Here is a 22,894-nt window from a genome sequence, read left to right on the forward strand (position 1 = left end):
CTGTAAATTTGCCTTCTTCGTTGGTAGCTTGTCTGTCATAAATTGCTTTTATCCTTTTCTTTCTTTCTTTTTTTCTTTTTTTCTTCTTTTTTTAATCAGGGAGTTGTTTTATGGTGCCGTTTTGCAGCTACTTTTACTGAATAGCAACTGCAGGCGCTCTTTTCCATTCAAAATAAGCATTTCAATGCTTTACATACAGTAACTGTCTCTTGTTAATTTGACATAAATTGAGTAGTTTTCCTATAGATGTAATCTTTAATGTGACTATTTCAACAGTGTAGAGGGTAGTTTTCTGTAAAGAATTTATGGAGAATTAATAACATTGGAAATTCTGCTATCCAACATTTAAAAGCACCTGATTAGCAAGTGAAATTCTGTTATTCAGCTATGTATTTGGCATGAATTCAAGCAGCTTTACAGGAGGGTTTTTAACTGGGTTTGTACATGCCGTGTCTACCAACTGATGAGCTGTGGACCTACCCAGAGATTCTTGTTTTCAGAGAAGGTGAATGATACTTTTTTTTCCCTGTGCATCTGAATGGTACTTGAAAACATCATGCTGCCATCACATCTTATATGAAGAAGGGTTAGAGCAGGAAACCACTGTCTGAGAGTGTGCAAGGTCCAGTGCCTAGAGCCAGCACAGTGTGTGATGGAGGATGTATGAACTGGCCTTGCTGCAGAGCTTGTGTGGCTTGAGGCCTTGCTTAAGTGTGCCCACAGCTAGCTCACTGCTGCTGCAGAAGAATGCTAGCAGCTGTAAAAATGGGAGGTTTTACAGCTGTCTTTTAAAATACGAGGGTGGACGATTTAGGTATAGTTTTGAGATAGTTCATAATCATATCGCATTTCCTTAGTGTTTTGGAGAGAGAGCAAAATGGCATATGAGCCTACAGTCTCTTCATAGAACAACCAGAGTAGTTTGTTTAGAGCTATTGGTACCACACATTGACAGCAGAACGTGTGGCAGGGCATAAGAGATAGGAAGTTTCCTGCATGTCCTTGGGTTCATGCAGGAACTAGAATCAGTGAGACTCCTGATAAGGTTATTTTATAAAGCATTCCAAGATTATCAGAAGGGTTGCACTGTATCATAAAAGAAAAAAAACCCACCAAACAGGTAGAATATAGCATGCAGAAGCAGTTTTCCAGCTCCTCCCATTGCTGCACGTAAGTGACACAGTTATAGTTAACTTTGGATTATCAATCACTGTGAAACAGAATGGGAAGGTTGTACATTTGAACAGCTTTTTCACTTGTTTTACATTCAATGATGAGGCTCTCGGAACCAATACTAGACATGGAAATGGCAAACTACAGTGAAGTTTTAGATCCGACATATACAGCACTGGAATTCGAAACTATGCAGATTCTGTATAATGGAAATGGTGAGTTCTGCCCTGTAAGGCAAAATCAAGCCGGTTAACATAAAAAGTGAAGTTTAGTAATGCTATAAGGTGTTAGCTAAATGTTTTATTAATCGAGCATTTGGGGGTTGTTTTCAAACTACAAATCTCCTCTTTTACACTTCATCACTAACTGTAAGTTCTTTTAGTAACATTATAGTTCTTTAAGAAAAATAAAACAGAGGTTATATGTAATAAAGTAGCTGAACTGTACTGTCACCAGTCAGTTAATCAAAGGAGGAAAATGGTGTATTCAGCAGTTGTTTTATTTACTGTAAGACAAATGAATAACTAGTATTGACAGTTTGGACATGAAAGTATATTTTGTATATAACTTTCAGAAGGACAGGACAAAATTATCTAGAGGCTTGTGAAAAAAATTAGCTACTGTTTCTTTATTTTTACTTTCTAATTGTAGGACTAATGTTTTATTTATGCAAGTGTTAATCTAGCCTTTCTTGGTAAGTATATATATGAACTAAAGTGACTAAAAAAATTTTAAAAAATCACATTAGCTATCTAGAGTCTAATGTTTAGCTGAGAAAAACTATTTATATTTGACTAATGTAACACTTTAGGTAGAATTTTTAATTGCAATTTTTGAGAAGTTGCATCAATAATTTATGCTTAAAATAGGAAGCACACAATTTAATTCTGCTGTTACTGAGTACTGACCAAAAAGAAAGGAAATGTCAGTCTATTAAAGTGAAGAAAAGTATCAGGCAAGTTAAACAGCTCTAAAGTGGCCTTCCAAGTCTTCTAGTATACTAAAAAAGTTGGTTTATTGTATCATAAAGTGTAATTCATAGATCGATTCTACCTATTTTTAAAAGGCAGAATGAATATCTAGTATTTGTAGGAAAAGTATTTAGCATATACATTTCCACATATTTCTGCCTTATAGAACCTATTTAAATGTTTATTGTTGGGCTTGAAATTTTGCCTGAATTTCTGATGTTGCATTACAGCAAGGTTGGTAAACAGAAAGGTAGATTTGGATATTGATTTAGGAAAAACCCCCACACTTTTATGCCCTAAGTGATTTTGAAGCTATCAACAATTATTATATAACTTTTAGATGATTTCTCTGCTTTTTGCTCTAACACGGGTATTGGTCATCTGTTTTTTTGCTGAATATCACCCTTTTGAATCTGTTAATGTTACATGAAGTGGGAAAGCAGATTAGTGAGGTCGTGCTTGGTTGCATTATGTGTTGGCAATAGAGCTGGTTAAATTATTCACCGTAAGTGATTAGCTTGACAATTATTAGTTATTAGGTGCAGTCTTTTTCTGTTTAGAGTTTGAGTTTAGCTGAAGAATTTTCTTACAGAACTTATAAAACATTGTCCTGTCATTATAGTGCTAGTCTGGAACTGAAAGCTTCCTCTTATGAACCTTCTTATGTGGTTTTTCTTGCTATCCAAATTAATTAGGAACATTCAGAGAAGTTTAATCAGCCACATTCAAACAGATTGTGCAGTTCTGTTTAAATCAAAGAATTTTTCAACATCAGGTCGATTTCTCATACATTTTGTTTCAGAATAATACCAAGAAAATAAGTATAACCTTATATATATGCACACAACTTAAATGGCTGTGAAATACTTCATCATTACATTTAAATATTGTATTTGTAATTATTCTGCTGTGTGAGGCAAAATTGCAAAACTCCAAAAGAAAGGCCTTATGTGTTACTAAAGCAATTCTGTAACCCATTTTAAAAAATAATTTTCCAGTCATGACAAGCCTGATTTTAGAATAAAATGTTTACAAGACTTAATTCTTACTTTTAAGATTTCATTTTATTTAACCAATTTTTAATATAATTCCTGTTAATTGCAGCTCTGTAAAACAAAGCAAAAAGGTTGTTTCTTCTCTCAGAACTCTGTTTAAATTGTAAGCTCTGCAGGACATAATGAAAATTTCATAACATTTGTGTTATACATTTCAGTTCTATCTATACAGTATGATTAATAGTATGTATCTTACTGTTCAAGCTATCTGCTGTTCATGAACTCGTGTACTTGATTTTCAAATTCATGTTTGAATAACTAATTAATTTGGCATTCTTTCCTCTCCCAGACAGAACAGCCACAAATGCTTAGGGCATATTGTAGTTTTCCTTCCTTTCTTTTAAACCAGAAGCAAAACAGAAAAAGCTATTTTGCAGTTGTTTCTTTGAACATATCTGTTAGACATTGTGACTCAAAGAAGAATAGATATGTCTGGTTTGATTTCAGATGAATTTCTTTTGCAGTGTTTACCATAGTCAGTGACTAATTGTTAATCACATAGCTAATATCTGTGCAAGTAAAGTCTGCAGCAATGTTCATGTTGAAAATACCTTCAAGGAAATAACACTTAGACAGTCCTCTTAGCAAGCATTTTGGGGTGTGGTGTAAATTAATTATTGTGGAAAATCTCTTTTTTTGTTTTTGTTTTTTTGTTTTTCAATGTCATGAGCCTTGGTATGTGGTGCCAGTTATTGCCAACTCATATGAGAACTCATATATGAGATCTTTAGCAGTTAACCCTGCTGTGTGTGTAAATTCCTCTTCATGTAGTGGGAATGTATATATAATTATACATGCAGAATTACATGGAATTGCATTAATTTTTAACCCTTCAGTTGTAAAAGGTTTAAAGTACAATTACTTGTTGTGAACTTCATAAATTCTGTTAACATCTCCATCACTTTGAAAATGTTCATGTAATCGCATAGGTCATATTATATAAATTGTAAATGGCATTTAAACGAGAAAAGGCCAGAAAATGCCTCCACTTACATGCAAGTTGTTCATGAGGTGACTGTTGGAAGTCTTGTACGTAACTACGTATGTTGTTCTTGCCTCTTCTCAGACAGTTCAGGAGAAGCTGTCAACATGAATGCTGCTGACAATGGGGTCAGTAGTCTCTGTGCAATATGTGGAGACCGAGCGACCGGAAAACATTATGGCGCTTCCAGCTGTGATGGATGCAAGGGATTTTTTAGACGCAGCATAAGAAAAAACCACGTCTATTCATGCAGGTATTTCAAAAGTTCATCTGGAAGCGATAAATTAATGAATTTAAGCAAAAATTGTATTCAGATGTTTTCAGACTTTTCAAAATCATGTCAGGATATTTTCAACTTTTTCTTAAGGAATGCTGCTTGATACTACGCATTCCAGATGTCTGTTGATATTGTTGGTATCACTACAGCACTCAGAAGCTGCTTCAGTCTTTTAAGTATGATTACAAAGGTTATCTTCTTTAAAAAAAAATGGAAAAATGCTCATATTTTCACTGCAATGTGAAAACTGTAATTCCTACTGTTTTCTAAAAATTATTTTCTTATGAAGGTAGTTTCTGAATAGAAAGTCTAAGATTTATGAGCCTTGTTTTAAGGGCTATACAAACACATCTGAACATATTCCCACTTTGTGTGAAACACTTCTCTTTTGAGTGACCATTTTCCGCCAGTCAGTCTGAATGGCAATCTGCTACTTTCCAAATGCTGCCCAAATTATCACACTGCAGGTCTCTGCGTCTTGTTTGATGAATTGCTCTGTGCATGCACAAGACCATAAACCTTCAGTTTTAAGCCATGCACAAAATACATGGAAAGTTCTGTGGGTCTAGACAAATCACTGAAGAGATGTATTGGGTTGTCATGGCAAGGTTTTGGTAATGAGGGGGCTACAAGAGTGGATTCTGTGAAAAGCTGTCAGAGACTTCCCCTGTGTCCAGTGAACCCAATGCCAGCCAGCTCCAAGACAGCTAAAGCTGAGCCCATCAAGAATGGTGGTAGTGCCTCTGGGATAATGTATTTAAGAAGAAAAAATAATTATTGTGCAGAACCTAATTGCATCCAAGGAGAAGAGTGAAAGGAACAACTCTGCTGACACCAAGGTCAGTGAAGAAGGAGGGGTAGGGGAGGTGCTTCAGGTATCGGAGCAGAGATTCCCCTGCAGCCTGTAGTGAAGGCCATGGTGAGGCAGGCTGTCCCACTGCAACCCATTGCAATTCATAGGGGAGCAGATATCCACCTGCAGCCCATGGAGGATCCCATACTGGAGAAGGTGAATTCCCAAAAGAAGGCTGTGACCCTGTGGAAAGACCTCACAGGCTCCTGGCAGAACCTGCAGCCCCATGGAGAGAAGAGCTCATGCTTGAGCAGGTTTGCTGGCTGGACTTGTGACCCCGTGGGGGACACATGCTGGAGCAGCTTTTTCCTGAACGACTGTACTCTGTGGAAAGGACCTACCCTGGAGGGGTTCATGAAGAACTGCAGCCCATGGGAAGGACTCACATTGGAGAAGTTCATGGAGAACTCTTTCCATGAAACATGGAGGAGGAGTGAGGAGAAACAGTGTGAGGAGTCCTCCCCTTGAGGAGGAAGCAGCAGCAGAGACAATGTACGATGAACTGAATGCAGCCTCCATTCCTTTTTGCCCTGTGCCACTGCACAGGGTGAGAAGAAAACTTTTTATAAGAATGGCTTGTTACTGGAAACATCATTTGCTACACGCTTCCTTGGTTGCATAATACTCTTACAAGGAAATCTCTCTCTTGTAGCTTTTCTTTTTTTTAATTCCACTGCCATTTGATGCAGTCAGTTACTGACATACCACACAGATCAGTTCAGGTGTAAATGCTGCACATAACTCCAAAATTTTCCACACTTGCCTGTTCCAATGCAAATATGTATCTATACACACACATATATTCCTGGAAACCAAGCAGGTATGAAAACATCTCAAAACTGATTAATAAAGAAAAATAATCAAGACAACTGCAGAAGAAAGGCTGGTCCTAGACATTATTCTGACAAACCAGGTTAGTTGATTTTCTTCTTCATAGTCAGAGTGCTGCTTTGTTAATGCTTTATACGTTTGCCTTTTCTTGTCTCTGATAGATTCAACCGACAATGTATTGTTGACAAAGACAAAAGGAATCAATGCAGATATTGTCGTTTAAAAAAGTGTTTTCGGGCAGGAATGAAAAAAGAAGGTAATTGAGTAATTTATTATTTGATATACAAAGAGAAAAAATCTGAATTAGTTTTAAAATATAATAAAAATTCTAAAAAACGTCAGCAGAATAAAACAATGGAATGTCTGCTATAATGCCTTCATGATGGAGAAATGCTTTTACATTGAGATGCAATATACATCTTCTAATTTTCAGGTGGGTAAGCAGTTCTATCACTTTGAACATTAGCAAGTCCATGGATGTAAAGTAAATTTCCAATTGTTTAATCCATAAATCCTGGTACCAAAATTAATTGATTTCTACATATTGAGCCATATCCTGGAAAAGTTCAAACTGTGAGATTTTAATTTTAACAAATCTGAGTCATAAAATCTCTATCTTTTTTTTTTTTTTTGCTGCCTTAAGTAATGACAGTGCCGATTCACTGCTTCTTCCCTTAAGATTAAATGTATGAATCATTTAAGCTAGAGGAAGGACTGTGAAGTTGAGTGGTGAGAATCATAGTGGTAGCTGTTACTGGAGTGTCCACAATAATTTAAAAAAAATAAATCTACTTTCCTTAGGAGTTAATATGGGAAAATTGTTACTTATGCATCCCCGACTGATACGAGAAACATGAGTATCACAGTGATCCTCCTGACAAAGTGGAAGGACCAGATGACCACAGGAGCAGAGCAATAGAGAAAGAAGGACAGTGGGAATATCAGAGGGGTTTTTCTGTTGGAGCTGTTGCTGCACTGACAGTTACAATGTAGAGGCAAAAAATACCATGATCTGTTTCAAATATGCACTCAAAAGTGGTTCATCACAAACTTTTCTACGTATCTTGTGTGCTGTATGTGCCTGAAGGCCAGTTTGAAATGTGAGCGCTCAGTTCTCCTCTACTGTAACGAGTCTATCGTTCTTTTAGTCTGTACATAGCTTTTCTAAGATAAAGGAAGCTCTTTATGCTCCTAAGTATCTATACTGTAGTTTTGCTTTGCTAGTGGTCACGTTTTGGTATGAGATAAAATGGATTTTTCTTCTTGAAGCTGGATAGGGGTATACTAAACAGCATTACAAGTGTATGTATGGAATAGATTTTTCAACTCCTTTAACACACTGTAGCCTTTTGGAATTTGAACCATTAAAATCAGTAACATACTGTATATACATTATCAATCTGATGTGAAGAAAAGTGAAGATCTGTGTATCCACAGCAGCCCTAAAAATTTTGTAAAGAGCAGGTTTTTACAGACTTTCAAAACCTGGAATTCAAGAATAGTTTATCTCAGAAAGAACATCTGGAATTCATCTAGTTCAGAGCCCCATTTAAAGCAAGGCTAATATTTAGGTTCAGTCAAGTTGCTTGGGCCCCTGTCCAGGCAGGTTTGCGCAGTCCATGACTGGGGAGATTCTACAACCTCTCTTGGCAAGTTCTTCCAGTGCTTGACCACCCTCATTGGGAAGAGTTTTTTCCTTCTAACTAACTGGAATATGTCTTACTGCAGTTAGGGTGGCGTCCATTGTCTCTTGTCTTTTCACTGTGCATCTGAGAAGAATCTGGCTTCATTCTCTGTACACCACAGAAATCAAGACTTCCACCTCCACCTTGGTTCTCTCTTTTTCACATAAGCAAAGATGCCTTCCTCTGCTTCACCTTGTGCATCTTGTGCATTACATCTCCATAGTTGTCCGCTGTTCACTGCCCAGTTTTCCAGCATCTTTCACATGCTGGCAAGCTAAAACAGAGAAATGCTTATTTCCGTCAAGATGCTAATGCAGCCTGATGCATAGCACAAATCTTTTAACCTAATTTACACCACTCTGCCCCACTACTCTGGTCCCACTATCTCTAAAACTTTAATTTTTCATTGCATCCAAGCCTTGTTTATTCAAGGCTTCCCAGTGCTAAAATAATTAAAACACTGAACTGTAAATTTCACAGTTTGTATGTTGTTACAACCTCTCTACATGGTCAGAGCATGTCTCATAGCAGAGGTGTAGCATAGTCTATATGATAGTTTCTTCTGATAGTTTCAGGACAAAGGTAGGAAAGGCTTCATTGGGTAAAAGCTATACAAGCCCTCTTTGGGCACATATTCCACCTTCCTCACACAGTCTCTGTTTAGGGAAATTTTAGCCTGAACTGACAAAAAGGCTTTAGTCAGGCAGACAGTCTAGTCTAATAATCCAAACATGTATATGCATGAAAATATTGAAGCATCCACCTACACTTCTCAACGGGCTCCACCACTGACATTCACTAGTGATTGTCAGAATGCCTTACTGTTTTTGCAATACTAATCAGTGCTGACCTTATTTACCTTATTTTAATTATCTGTGTAGAACTTAAGCAGTGAATGTTTGTTTTGGCATTCTTTTACAAAAGGTTGTGTTCTTTGCTTCCTGTCTGTGCTATGTGTCACACAAACATATAGCACTTTGTGTTTATTACCACATAGCATTTCTTACTATGACCTTAATAAAAGGCCCATCAGTGAGTGTCCTTGCAAAACGTTAGTACACCTCTGGAATAAACTATGTGCATTGTTCAGATAAACCCTGAAACTATTCAGTGCATAGAATATTTTATTTTTTTTATTGAAGCCTCTTGTACTGCTCCTAAATTCTGTAATGCAGATTGTTTCCCACAAAATAGCAAACATATCTTTGGAAATAAAGCTGCTACTCTTAAAAGATGATGAGATTCCTTGTGCAATAAAAAGATTTTGATTAGCACAATTTTTTTTTTTTGCCTTTTCTTTTCTCCTTGGCCTAACCTTGGACATGGTCTAGGTTTTAGAAATACCTGACTGATAGTTTCATTTTTCTTCTTCCTCTAGTTTGAAAGTAAGTCTTGTTGCTTCATAAGCCTTGCATATACTAATTAAGGATTCCTTATCCAAAGCCCTTTTAAATGTTGTGTTTTGGACCCCACGAGACAAAACTTACTGGCCTGAAATTTTTTTGGTGCTTTTACATATATACATATATATATACACATATACACATATATATGATTATATATATATATATTTAGTTAATGTTCCATAAATTGGCTAGGAATGCAATGTCACTGAGGAGGAGCATGAGATTCAAGTTTCAAAATTACCTTACTAGTGAATTAAGTTCATGATTCATTCCTGTTTCAGGGTTTCCCACAGCAGAACGGGAGTAGATATTTTTTCAGTGGTGGTGCTGTTCTTGATCTGTTCAGCAGTCTGGAGATGTCCATTTCTGTTGATGTCATAAAGCCTTACTTATTAAATTGGTTGAAATAACAAAATAAAAGCTTGTGTTCAAGTTCAAAGGAATAGAAAGGTTTTACCGTATTAAAGCCAGTGAGAAAAGTGCTGATAATTCAGTATCTATCTATAATTACTTATACATAGTTTTTACAGGCAAGCAGTGTACAGATAAAGACCATAAACATGTATTTGTCATCCTTCCTCATTACTCAGAGCTAAAAGCAGATCATGTTCTTTGAATGTCATACCTTTCAGTTCTTACATTTATCTTCTCAAATGTAGTAAACTTCTGAAATTATACTGTGTGTCAGTGCTTACAAGTCAATAAATGACATGATTATTGTTTTCCAGCTGTACAAAATGAACGGGACAGGATAAGTACAAGAAGAAACACTTTTGATGGCTGCAACATTCCCTCTATTAGTACATTGTCACAAGCTGAGACACTCTCCCGTCAGGTACTGAGATCTACCACAAAATTATTTAGTGGCTTTCAGACCGCTTTTACTAAACTTAAATAGTTTTATGTTTCTTATTGTATTAAATATAACTACTGAGATTACTTTTTTCTACTTTCAAAATGCACCCATCTTCCTCTTCCCAATGAGAAAATCAGTAATAGAATACATTCTTGAAGCAAAGTCAATAGAAAAAATTCTACTTTGTCCAGGACAATATGTCCTAGGCACCTTTCTTAATAAAGCTTTATGGTTCTTACTGCTTTTAAATCAGTTGCTGTCTTAGGCAGCTGGTGGCATCTATCTATCCTTGAGGCTGGCTTTCCCATGAAACATTAGGGAAAAAATTGTCCAAAGCCATTACATTCAAAGGGGTGTGGACACTCATTTCCTTACATTCTTTAGAAAATCCCATTTTTAATATCCTTAGACATTATAAATAAGGCAAACAGAAGTGTTCCAACTGTAGAGTCTATTCACATCTTGCTTTTAAATTTTCTTTGTCTCATCTGAACTTCATTTTCTCTTTTTCTTTTTTTTTCCCTATCCAATCAATTGCTGAATGGAACAGTCTCCAGTCCTTTTCTGCACCTCAGATAAATCATGGTCATTGATTCTGCATTCTTGCACCTCTTGCTAACTTGCTTAGAATTTAACTGCCACCTTTATGATTTCATGCTGACTGATTTATACATCCCCAAATGTTTTGTAATCTCATCCTTTATCAGCATCTCTCTCAGGGTGGAACTGTCTGTAAAGAATTGATGCAGGAATTACTGGGTGATAGTCTTTGGCACATGTTGTGTGTCTGGGCACACTAGATGAACATAATGGACCTTCCTACCTTTCATACCTATACAGTATGAAAAATATGGCTATTTTTTACCTCCTTAGTAATTTTTTGAACTTGCTTATTGTGCTTTTTTATATTACTCCCTTAATCATTTCCAACTGGTATATGCAATTCAGGAATAAGAATTGTCTTAAACAGAATCACATCCTCAGCTGTTCCTGCCACAAAGTTCTTTTCAAACAGTAGATTCCACTCATAAAACATCAACTTCTGTATTCACACAAATTTGTTCTCCTTCCTATTTGGTGTGTCTTAGTAGGACAGAATTGCTTCCACTATGTCAAGCATATATGAAAATACAATCTTGGCCTCAAAGTCCAAGAGATTACTTTAACATGATGGAAAATTAAAGTCTTAAAAATCCTTGTTTTTCCTGCAATCACATGGGGCTGTAAGATGAATTCAGTCCTTAGGAGAGACTTGGAGGAGATGGTAGTATCCCAAATCATTATCTAAGTCCTTCAGCTGTGAAATGAGGAGGAGGGTGGCATTCATCCCTTTTGAAATTTTCATATTAAATAGGGAAAATTAATTATTCTTTTCCTGAAGATCCCTTACAGGGGAAAGTTGTCCAAGTACAATGTTTCTCCTGCAGACCCAGGAGAAGCTTCCAGAATTATGTAAATATGGAAGGTTCATACTCATTGGAGTAAAGGCATTTGTCCTTGAAGGTTTTCAGGACAGTTGGGATATAGTGTTCTATTGTCATGTTCACCAAGTCATTAATAGGTACAAGTTGCACTGGGAGAGGTTTCATCTTGATATAAGAAAAATTTTTTTACAGTAAGAACAAGCAATTACTGGAACAACCTTTCCAGGGGTGTGGTGGAGTCCTTATCACTGGAGATACTAAAGATGTGATTGGACACATTGCTAGATAATCTCATCTAGGATTATTTTCGCATAAAAGGTTGGTTGAGATGGTCATTCAAGGTCCCTTCTAACCTGTGCTAGTCTATGATTCTATGAAGTCAACGACTCCTGCTGTGCACTCCAGAAATCATTGAATCATAGAATATTAAGGGGTTGGAATGGACCTTATAGATCATCTAGTCCTACACTCCCTGCCATGGGTAGGGACATCTCTCACTAGACCAGGTTTCTCAAGGCTTTATCCAGCCTGACTTTGAACACTGCCAGGGCTGGGACATCCACAACTTCCCTGGGCAACCTATTCCAGTGTCTCACCAGCGTCACAGTAAAAAATTTCTTCCTAATATCTAATCTAAATTTCCCCTCTTTCAGTTTATACCCACGAGCCCTTGTCCCTCTCTGGCTTCCTTGTAGGCCCCCTTGGGATACTAGAAGGTTGCTATGAGGTCTTCATGCAACCTTCTCTTCTCCAGGCTGAACAGTCCCAACTTCCTCAGCCTGTCTTCATAGGGGAGATGCTCCAGTCCTCTTATCAACTTACTGGCCCTCCTCTGGACTTGCTCCAACAGTTCCATGTCCTTCTTATGTTGGGGACACTAGAACTGTACACAGTACTCCAGGTAGGGTCTCACGAGAGCAGAGTAGAGGGGGAGAATCACCTTCTTGAACATCTGGCCGCACTCCTTTTGACGCAGCCCAGGATTCAGGTGGCTTTCTGGGCTGCAAACACATACTCATGTTGAGTTTCTCACCCACCATCACCCCCAAACCCATCACCTACCCCAAATAATAAGCAGGCTAAAGCAACAGAGAAATAGAAATAGGAAAGTTCATAGCTTCATATCCTTGTCAAGAGATGCACTCCAGGGAAGTCATCCCATGAATCCCCAACAGAAGTTCACCAGTAATTTTAACATAGAGTCTATATTTTGTAATGTAAGATGTAATTTATAAAAATGCAGATATTAAAGGAAGGACAATGTATTAATTTCATGGGTCAGTATGCCTAACAGTTAAACAATCTACCTCTCCTTTACCTTCTTGTGTTATCTTCTAGTTGGTGCATGGTGGTATCTTTCTCAGGTAGATCAGAGCGTGACCTACAATCAGAAATCTCTTCTTCATACTTTTGAATGATGATCAAGACCCCTTTTACTCTTGTAGAAAAAAAAAATGAAATGTGCTGAATTTCTTTACTCTTTCTGTACTGAAGACTTTCTAGACTGAATCACTCTGGTAGCTCTCACCTGGATGATATTCAGTATTTTCAACTTCGTTTTTGTAGAACAGATGCCAGAAGTGGACTCATGATTATAGCGTGGATTTCACAAATTCTCTGTCTGCAAAGAGACAATACCTCTAACCTTTTTGCTATGTGATAGCCTTTGAATTATGTGTCTGAGGAATTGTTCACCTGCCTAGCTGCTGTATTTCCCTGAGAACTAATGTTCTACTGGTTAACTGACATTAATATCTAAGCTGTTTTCAGTGTTTTACGCTACTGAATTATGTAGGAAGCACTGAACTTTAGTTCAGAAGTGCAACTCCTTTTGACTACCCAAGGATAATGGGATTTCACCACAGATCCCACTGGGGGGTTTAACATGAATATATGACTGAAGGGGAACTGGTAGGAGTCAACCTAAATATCTTCCACCATCCTGAAATGTGTGGGGACATGGTATTAGAAGATCAAACAATTTTTTTTTTCTGAAGAAGAGAATCACACTACCTAAATTCCTGAGTTTGCTTTCAGTAATAAAACATAAAGGGAAAGTCAGTTTTCTACCTTGTACAGTGGTAGGATTTTTAGTTTTGTAGTGGTGGGATCTTTTTCTTTTTCTTTTTCTTTTTCTTTTTCTTTTTCTTTTTCTTTTTCTTTTTCTTTTTCTTTTTCTTTTTCTTTTTCTTTTTCTTTTTCTTTTTCTTTTTCTTTTTCTTTTTCTTTTTCTTTTTCTTTTTCTTTTTCTTTTTCTTTTTCTTTTTCTTTTTCTTTTTCTTTTTCTTTTTCTTTTTCTTTTTCTTTTTCTTTTTCTTTTTCTTTTTCTTTTTCTTTTTCTTTTTCTTTTTCTTTTTCTTTTTCTTTTTCTTTTTCTTTTTCTTTTTCTTTTTCTTTTTCTTTTTCTTTTTCTTTTTCTTTTTCTTTTTCTTTTTCTTTTTCTTTTTCTTTTTCTTTTTCTTTTTCTTTTTCTTTTTCTTTTTCTTTTTCTTTTTCTTTTTCTTTTTCTTTTTCTTTTTCTTTTTCTTTTTCTTTTTCTTTTTCTTTTTCTTTTTCTTTTTCTTTTTCCTTTTTCTTTTCCTTTTTCTTTTTCTTTTTCTTTTTTCTTTTTCTTTTATTTTTTTTCTTGGTTTCCTTTTCCATTTCCTTTCTCTTCTTCTTCCATGGTATGATAGCAGCTATAAACTGACCTTGGCTTCTCAGGTTTGGCTTTATCTTAAGTTGTCTTTCTTGCCCGGCTTAAGAGCAAGCATGGTTTTGTTCCTTTGCTTGAAAAGTCATTAAGAATTTCAGGATTTGGCTCAGTGATTATGTAAAAGTGCCCCAGCTTCAGGCCCAGAAAGATATTGCTCTGTTCCTATTTCACAGAACACTGTTCACTGCAGGTGGTCTAATGCACACTCATATCCTTTACATTTCCTCTGAAACGTCTCAAGCCTCGGCCTGTACGGCTGCTTCATCATTACAAGCCATTCTCCTCCAGGCACTAAACCCCCCCTGTTTTACCTTCTAAAGTTAATGATACTTATCTTTTCACTAGAGGAACATGCTACCCCTTTATCACTCTCTTCCTTTGCCCTTAATGTTACTGCATGCCCCTATGAGCTCTTTTTTTTTTGGAAATGAAGCAAATGTCAACCATTTTAAAGGAAAAAACCGAATCCACCTCCCCTCTGCAAATGATAAGGGCTCTGGTATATTTATAAATAGTATTTGGGAATGATAAGATACTGAATCACAATATGAATAGTGTAATTTTTAGCATACTACAGTGCATACTGGTACTAATGAGAATTTACATGCTGAGTCATGGTCCATATGATCAAGGAGTTTCTCAAGAGTATCCGTGATTACTGTTGTGATTTTTTTCTTAAATATGCTATTAACTAGTGAGAAAGGAATTATATGGAATTTAACATTGTTCATTTCTTTCTGTCATTTTGGCCAGATCTCAGTCTCCAGTCCTGGTGCTAGCACTGATATAAGTGTTAAGAAAATTGCTGGTGTTAGTGATGTCTGTGAATCTATGAAGCAACAACTTTTGGTCCTGGTGGAATGGGCTAAATATATTCCAGGCTTCTGTGAATTACCACTGGACGATCAGGTATAAGAGGAAACCAAAGAGTGAACTTTAATTATTGTTCCGTTATTCCTGTGGTATTTAAATGTTATGATTAAACACTTATTCTTTTTTGTCTGGTCAAATAAAATGGGTTCTAGACCCACCATCTTTTTTTGTGTTTTTCTTAAGTTTTGAAGTGGCACCACCACAAAAAAAGACATTAACAAAAAGAAGCAGCAAACCAACGTGTCTTTAAGTGTTTTGTGCTTTCTGTAGCCTTTTTTCTGACTTTGAAAAGTATTTACTTCATGCTCACCTTTCATTATAATATGGTTTAAGATAGCATGTTATTTAATTTGAAGCAGGTCTTCTCTACTTGCAAAAAAATAATTGGAATCTCAAACAAATATCAAACACACTGGTACAAATCGATATCAAATAATTTTCATATTAATGGACTAAGATTTTATTGTATATAATGAATGGGGAAAAAAGTATCAAACCTTGAAAATTCATAATAAGTTTTATGACAGAGGTCTGATCTATCATCAGGTCTGTAATATATGGTAATATATCACTGGCTTTCACAGTAAGTTGTGCTGGCACGCCTAGAACCAGTGTCTCCATGTTGCAGTGAGCAGTTCTCTCACCAGTGGCCTAGGCGGGAGGTAAATTTGTGGCTTGGAATCTCTCAATTCCAGTCCACCAAAATCCAATTTATCTTGAAAATCACTCTGTGCACTGGAATTGTATGAATTTTTTTGCCTCTTTCAGTCGCTCAGTTTTTAACAAAATCCTACAAGAAGGATTAGATCATCCTTGGTTTTGAGATTTGAACTGAGTCATTCCCTCCTATGTTCTTCCTTAGGATTATGAATGTGTTTCAGGACACAGGAGACCCCCCAAAAAATAGCAGTTTAACGATGTCTTTGCAGACCCACAGAGTCTGCATAAGCAAAATGTACTGGAATAAGTTAAAACTCTGTGAAAGAAGGAGAATTTTAAATGCATTGGTTTCACAAGGGCAACAAAAGCAAGCAAAAAAAAGTAATTTTTATTGTTAAAATGGCATGAAGGAAAAAGGAAGGTATCAGACCTCATTAAAAAGTTCCTATCTGTATTTTTTTTAAAAATCAGCTTAGAAAAATAGGCTGAAAACACCCCTGCAGTGCTTGAAGGATACATGTTGGGAAATACTCTGGAGCCTGATGTACCTTAGGAAAGTAGGGACAAAGATATTGAGAGATTAAATAAATGCCAGTTTTAATTTGTGAAAGCCAATTTCTAAGAGGCATTGTGCATTTAGTTATAAAATAAGCCATATGGTTTTGAACAAGCAATTCCTGATTTGGGAGCCAGGCTGATTTACAAATCATAGAGGTGGCTAAGTTAACTCTACTGAGAACCTGAAAAGTCTTAACAGATAACTATACCTAGGTGCTGTATACCTTAACATCACTCATAAAGCATTGGCTTGGATTAAAATTGCTTACCAAGAAAGGAGTTCCCTGAGGAAACAGAGACCATCACTGAAATTTCAAGCGGACATTAAAACCATAGGAAAGTAAATAAGTGACAAAGTGTAAACTAATAAACACATTTTTAAGTGCTTTCGCAGTATGAATCAGGATTCTTCTTTGTTGACAGTAGTGGCTATTTTAGCATATCTGGCTTTGTTGAGGAAAAAGCTCTTTTAAGTGCCACATAAATTTTTGGTTTAAGGTGAGAAAAATGAAACACCAATAGTGCCAAATTTACTGTAATAGTTTATTCCAGCCCACTGGAGTCTTTAGTGTCAACTTAAAATGCCAGAGAAAACTTTGTCAGAATACACACTAGAAAATAAATGCAAGTAATGTATTTGTTAAGAAGTATTTTGCAGGGCCTAATATTTAAATTCTAGATGGGCCGCTGGAAGTGGCAGAGGATGACAGTTGTAGAGTGCTGTTAGTACAGTGTTAAGATTTCTACATTCACTTTACATTTTACATTAGCATCTTATGATCTTAAACGTACTTATAGCTGAACACAGTAATATGCATCCTCTTTTCTTTTGCTCTTATTGGAACTTACTGCATTATCATCTAATGAGTCTGCTGTTTTTATCATGAGGTTGCCCTGCTAAGAGCACATGCTGGGGAACACCTGTTGCTTGGAGCGGCAAAACGGTCCATGGTGTATAAGGACATTTTACTTTTGGGTAAATATTGGTTTTGTTTTACTTATTAATGATGATGTTATAGTACATTAGCAACCGTGTAATCACTTAAGTGGGACAACTGTTCTGGTGCAATCAGAGCAATGCGTTCTGTGAATGCTAAATAGCTATTAATGACATAATGTCACATGCCCTGTTCTAGCAAAAGCAGGTGGACAGTTTCCTGTGATTTAATACAGCTAAAGGTTTATTGGATATCAGAAACCACAACTTAAGGGAGTTCCTGGCAATTGTCTCCTTAAATTAGCATCATTTCTACACCTTTGTCCCATAAAAAACCCAGAACAAAACAAGAAAATAAAATCTTTACAAAACCCAATTTACTTAAGAGAGAAGAAGCCAACATGTTGCACATGTACTAATTTCAGTTCTCAAGAAAATCATTTACCTGTAGCTTTCTCAAGAGTCCTTCAGACACAGTCAGAGAAGACACTACTGGCTAGAAACTGGATAAGCTGTTCCCCTGGGCTTGGGAAAGCAGCTTGCTTTCCCAAGAGCCCTCTCATTACTGCCTTTACAGTTGCCACATGGCCATCATGTAAACAGCTTGCCTGCTGTCCCCTGCCATGTGGCAAATGGGTGCATCCATGGCACAGTGAGGAGTCATGCTGCAGAAGCATATTCTTGGTCACTTGAAGTGGTTCCTGTGCTGGGTTGTATAAAGAGAACATGGCTGTTACGGAAGGGGATGTTGTCGCATGGTGGAAACATGTCTTCTCATAGTTCATGCAACAGAGAGACACAATTAAAAGATGTGTGCCTGTGTGTTAGCATTGTTTGACACAGTGCTCTGCCACTCTGAAGTGCACCCTGCCAAAAAGGGTTGTATTAAATGTGTGCAGCACTTGGGCTGTTTTGTAAGGAAGTGTGTAGCTCATCTTGGACAGGTTTTTTGATGTGAGGCAAGACTATACGGAATAGGGATTCAAACCAGTCTCTTCACTGGTGGTGTGGTACAAGGATGTTTTCTACTATTTGTTCTCCTTGTTCTTTGGGCCTGCCTTTTGATAACTCTAGATCAGCTTGAACTTATTTTAACACCTATTAGAACATTGAAAGGACAAGAGGGGCTTGGTCTGGAGATATTTCTCTCACCAGCAATCCTTTCAAGATAAAAACTAAACAAACGGCTTTCTTAATGTAGTTCTTTCTCTAGATACAGTTTTACTGGCAAAATTAACAGCAATTGTAAAAAAAATCTACAGTTTTATTGGGATTAGTTGGTAGCAAGGAAAATAATGATAAAATAATAAGCAGAAAATGATATTCAGTATCATGAGCATCAGCATATATACCAAAAGAAGAAACAATTTGAGGCTTCAGAGCTTATTTCTGATCCTTGGAGTCAGGTATCTGTAAAGCTTATGAGTCATTTTGGCATGGATCTCTTGTGATAGAATAATCAATTTTTCTTTCTGAAGCTGCTTGGTGGGTTCTGAAAGCTCTGTGACTTTCCTAGTGTTCTCTAGAAAGTTAGTTAAGATGCCATGGTGGACACTTCTCCAAAATGAAAATGTAAAATTAAAAAAAATAATTAATTACTGAAATTTTACAATGCTTATAAATTTTATTAGGAGTAATAGAAGCATCTATGAGGAAAAAAAAAAGCATTCCCAGTGTCTCCTCTTGTCAATTGACGAATCCTTATCATTCAGCTTGGGATAAATGATTTTAATGGGGGAAGAAGAAATTTTAAGATCAGTTTACCATTTTATTTATCTGTTGTGTAAAGATAAAGGTCTTCTTACTTTGTACTTGTGCATTCAAATATGGACCTCAGTCCTGTGGACTAATCAGTAAGTGTACATGTTGGCATATTTACGTGACCAGGTTATTTACTGGCTGACAGCTATAACTTGCGCATATATTCTGTTTGCAAAGAACAGTTTTGTATGATGCTAAGGGGAGTTATTACTTTAAAAAATTATTGATAAAGCAAAAAGAAATGTGCATTTGAAAATGGGCTTCATCTAGTATGTTGCATCAAAATATTTATATCAGTCCACATGTTGGTGTTCTTTCTCTCTAAGGTAACAATTACATAATCCATCGCAACAGTACTGAAGTAGAGATCTGCCGAGTAGCAAATCGAATTCTAGATGAATTAGTTCGACCCTTCCAGGAAATTCAAATAGACGACAATGAGTATGCTTGCTTGAAAGCCATTGTGTTTTTTGATCCAGGTACTTTTTACGGAAATATCTCTCAGAATTGTTTTACATGTGATGGTATTGAAAGTAATTTTTGTTAATGTAGCATTTGTTCATGTTATCTAGCTGAATGGAAAAGAATAAAACGAAAAAAAGTAAGATGTTTCTCCCAAATCATAATCTGTCTTGACTTTAAATTTTTGCCATTTTTAAGATGCAAAAGGCCTGAGTAATCCAATGAAGATTAAGAACATGAGGTTCCAAGTCCAAATCAGTTTAGAGGATTATATTAATGACCGTCAGTACGACTCCAGAGGACGATTTGGAGAACTTCTTCTTCTATTGCCTACACTCCAGAGCATCACTTGGCAAATGATTGAGCAAATACAATTGGTTAAACTATTTGGAATTGTTAAAATTGACAGTTTGCTTCAGGAAATGTTACTGGGAGGTAAGCTAACAATTTGTTAAATTTGCTATACTGTATTAGGTTGAATTTAGCATGCTGAAGTGTAAGCAACCACTTACATCTTGTGATGTAAGCAACCACTCTGACTTGCTGGCTAAGCTTTGGGTCGTATAATCGTTAGCTAAAGCCTTCTTGTCCTGATTGCTCATCTTGTTAACTCAGTCGTACAACCACAGATTGTGATGTGTGCTTCTCAGTCACTGCTGTGTTTTCCCTCGGCAGATGAAAGAATCCTTACAAATATTTCATGAAATCCACTGTTATTGCAGTCAAAACAGTGAAAATAAACACAGTGCTTAATATGGTTGAAGTCTGGTTAAATTGTTTAATGAATACCCGGAGGCAATTATTCAAATTGCCAATCAAAATATTTGCTCCGCAGAAATGTAACTACTGAAGTATAAGTCACTGGCAGCAACATGCTCATTTGGATTGATGTATGCTCATGTTGTTTTGCAGGTACTTCTAATGATGCCAGTCATCTGCATCATCCAATGCATCCTCACTTAGCCCAAGATCCATTAACTGGCCAAACTATTCTCATAAGTTCAATGTCTGCTCCTGTACATACAGAACAGATTTGTAAGTAATTGCAAGTTTTCTGTCATAACATTTCACTGTTTCATTTAAAAATATTAATTAGAATGGTGGCCCATCGGTGCTCATAGAGTTATTTCATCATCATTATTAAATTAACATAATTGTGCATTAAAAATCTATGTATATAAATGGTGTTAAGTAAGAGATTTTGACCTGAATTTAATGTAATTTTAAAAATCAGCACCATTCTGATATATCATTGGGTTTAAATGCACAATTTTTGATAAACTACAAATTCTGATAATTAAACATATCCTATTTCCCTAGCATGTCAAATGCAATGGAACTCCCTTTCAGTGCAGTAGTATGCACATGCAGAGTAGTCCAGACTACAAAAATATTTGATTTTTTCTATGTTCTTTTTCAGCAACTCCAGAAACTCCATTACCTTCCCCTCCTCAAGGCTCTGGGCAAGAATACAAAATGTCTGCGAATCAGGCTTCAGTCATTGCACAACAATCTATTTTGAAGCAAAAACCATTGTGATAATGTTTCTGTCTCTGCCTTACTAATCTGTCTCCCTTTCCTTCCTTCCTTTCTTTCTTCCTTCCCCCCTTTCCCTCTTCCCTTTTTACCCCCATCTCCCTTTCTTTTTTATGCACTAGATAAATTGGTAGGACACTTGCACATTTAAAATCTCAGGTTGATAAAGGAAATTATTTCCTCAGCAGCCACTACTGTGGGTGTTCCTTAAAACACCTCATGATTTGGAAAATAATGCTGTTCTGACTGCCACGTACAACTGTAACTGTGGACACTGCAGTCTGACAAATATGTATAGAGGTTGATGTTATTTTTAGATCTTATAACTGCACAGATTAATGTTTTTATTTCCTGTTGTTGTCTTAATATTACTGTTTTAGATCTGTATATAATTTTTTCATTGTGACAGAACTGGTTAGTGCTTGTTTAGCTGTGAATTGTAGGCATGAAAAAGTGGGGTAATCATGCAGAAGCTCGGATTCCACTAATAATAAAACAGCAGGCTACAAAAAAAGAACATTCATTTAAAAAAATAAAGGAAAACATACTTAATGGACAGAAATACCCAACTCATTTTACAAAATCTCAGTTTGAAAGGACCATCTCTTTTCAAGTAAAATTTCAATGAAAGAGTTGAATCTTTCCTTCCTAGCTGTTTGTATGAATCAGAGGGTGAATATGTTTGAGGACTTTTTAAAATACACAGTAGTATCTAAATCAGCCAGTTGGACAGTGCTGAAGTATTTATATTGATAAATAGTTAGAACAAGGACTGGTGTGCTTTTTGGTCCGGACTTAGTAGTACTCTCCCGAAAGATTTCTGGGCACACTTTGGGAATTAGGCCAGTCCAGGGACGCTTTTCACCAGATAGTTTGGTTATGGCCCCCTCTCCTTAGGGGCACAGAGTGTATAGGTGAAAATATGAGCAGACCATGCCACTTGACCTCAGGGCAGGAGTACAGACTGTTGTACTCTGATTTATTAGTCTAAGTGTAGCCATTGTGTCTATTTGCTGAACTGGCTGGTCTTTCAGCAATCATGAAACTTCATCTACTGAGTTGTAGTTATGTAGTAGCTCTGTGTGTGGAGAGGTATGGCTACTAATTGAAGTAGCTAATGTGCCTGAGTTCAGCTCCAGATGTTCCTAGTTTGAGCCATGATATTTCAAGCCAGAATACAGCCAGCACACCAGCTATTCATCCTCTCAATGTTTAAGAGTTTTCTGAAGCTTGGGATGAATTGGTTTGCTGTGATGAACCCCCTTTTCCTATTCCTCCTCTTCCAGTCTGGAAGGATCCAACACTGACTAAGTTTTGTGTCTGGAGTCTATAATAACCCATCTGGATTTGGACCCTCCATGGATTTTCACAAAGGGGACCTTGTGACACATGTTCACTTGGGCATATATACTCAGTTACAATTTGTAAAAGTAATCTGTTATGATACATAAAGTGATAAGTTGTTCATACATTAGTGATGTCATAAGAAAATCACCACTTTGCACATTTTATTTATTCCAGACAGCAGTGATTTTTCTTTAGCACTTTAAAGTAGACTTTCTTTCCAGAAAATATGTAAGAGAGAAACAGGCAAAAAAAAGAAGATATCATAAAATACTGCATTTTGCTGAAGTATTGCAAAGAGAACACATAGTGGAGTCAGAGACTCTGCAAGGTGAGATCAGCCTGAACCAGACCTGAACTTGCAATAATCACAGCATCTAAAGATGGTGTAGTTACACCTCTGGCTTGTAAAAGTTGCTCAATCAATCTCCAGTGATTCTTCAAATACGTTTTTGTAGGCAGGAAATGCAGCACAGTAAATGCTGAGCTGGCCTGAACATTCAAAAGGCTTTAATGAGAATCCACCTACCACCAGGTAGACTCTGTGTTTCTTTG

At 36.6% G+C, this 22,894-nt stretch overlaps 1 protein-coding gene across 1 annotated transcript; it reads left to right on the forward strand.

Moving 5' to 3' along the window:
- The first annotated feature begins 1,260 nt into the window (after positions 1-1,260).
- Positions 1,261-20,998, forward strand: HNF4G (hepatocyte nuclear factor 4, gamma). Its single transcript, XM_009071285.1, has 10 exons — positions 1,261-1,388; positions 4,266-4,434; positions 6,304-6,398; positions 9,962-10,068; positions 14,962-15,117; positions 17,188-17,275; positions 19,324-19,476; positions 19,658-19,894; positions 20,372-20,494; positions 20,880-20,998. The coding sequence occupies exons 1-10, from the start codon at positions 1,271-1,273 to the stop codon at positions 20,996-20,998; spliced, it is 1,365 nt and encodes a 454-aa protein (XP_009069533.1). The 5' UTR covers positions 1,261-1,270.
- Positions 20,999-22,894: the final 1,896 nt, after the last annotated feature.

The sequence above is a fragment of the Acanthisitta chloris genome, unplaced genomic scaffold (assembly GCF_000695815.1).
Source record: "Acanthisitta chloris isolate BGI_N310 unplaced genomic scaffold, ASM69581v1 scaffold1123, whole genome shotgun sequence".
NCBI classification, from domain to species: Eukaryota; Metazoa; Chordata; class Aves; order Passeriformes; family Acanthisittidae; genus Acanthisitta; species Acanthisitta chloris.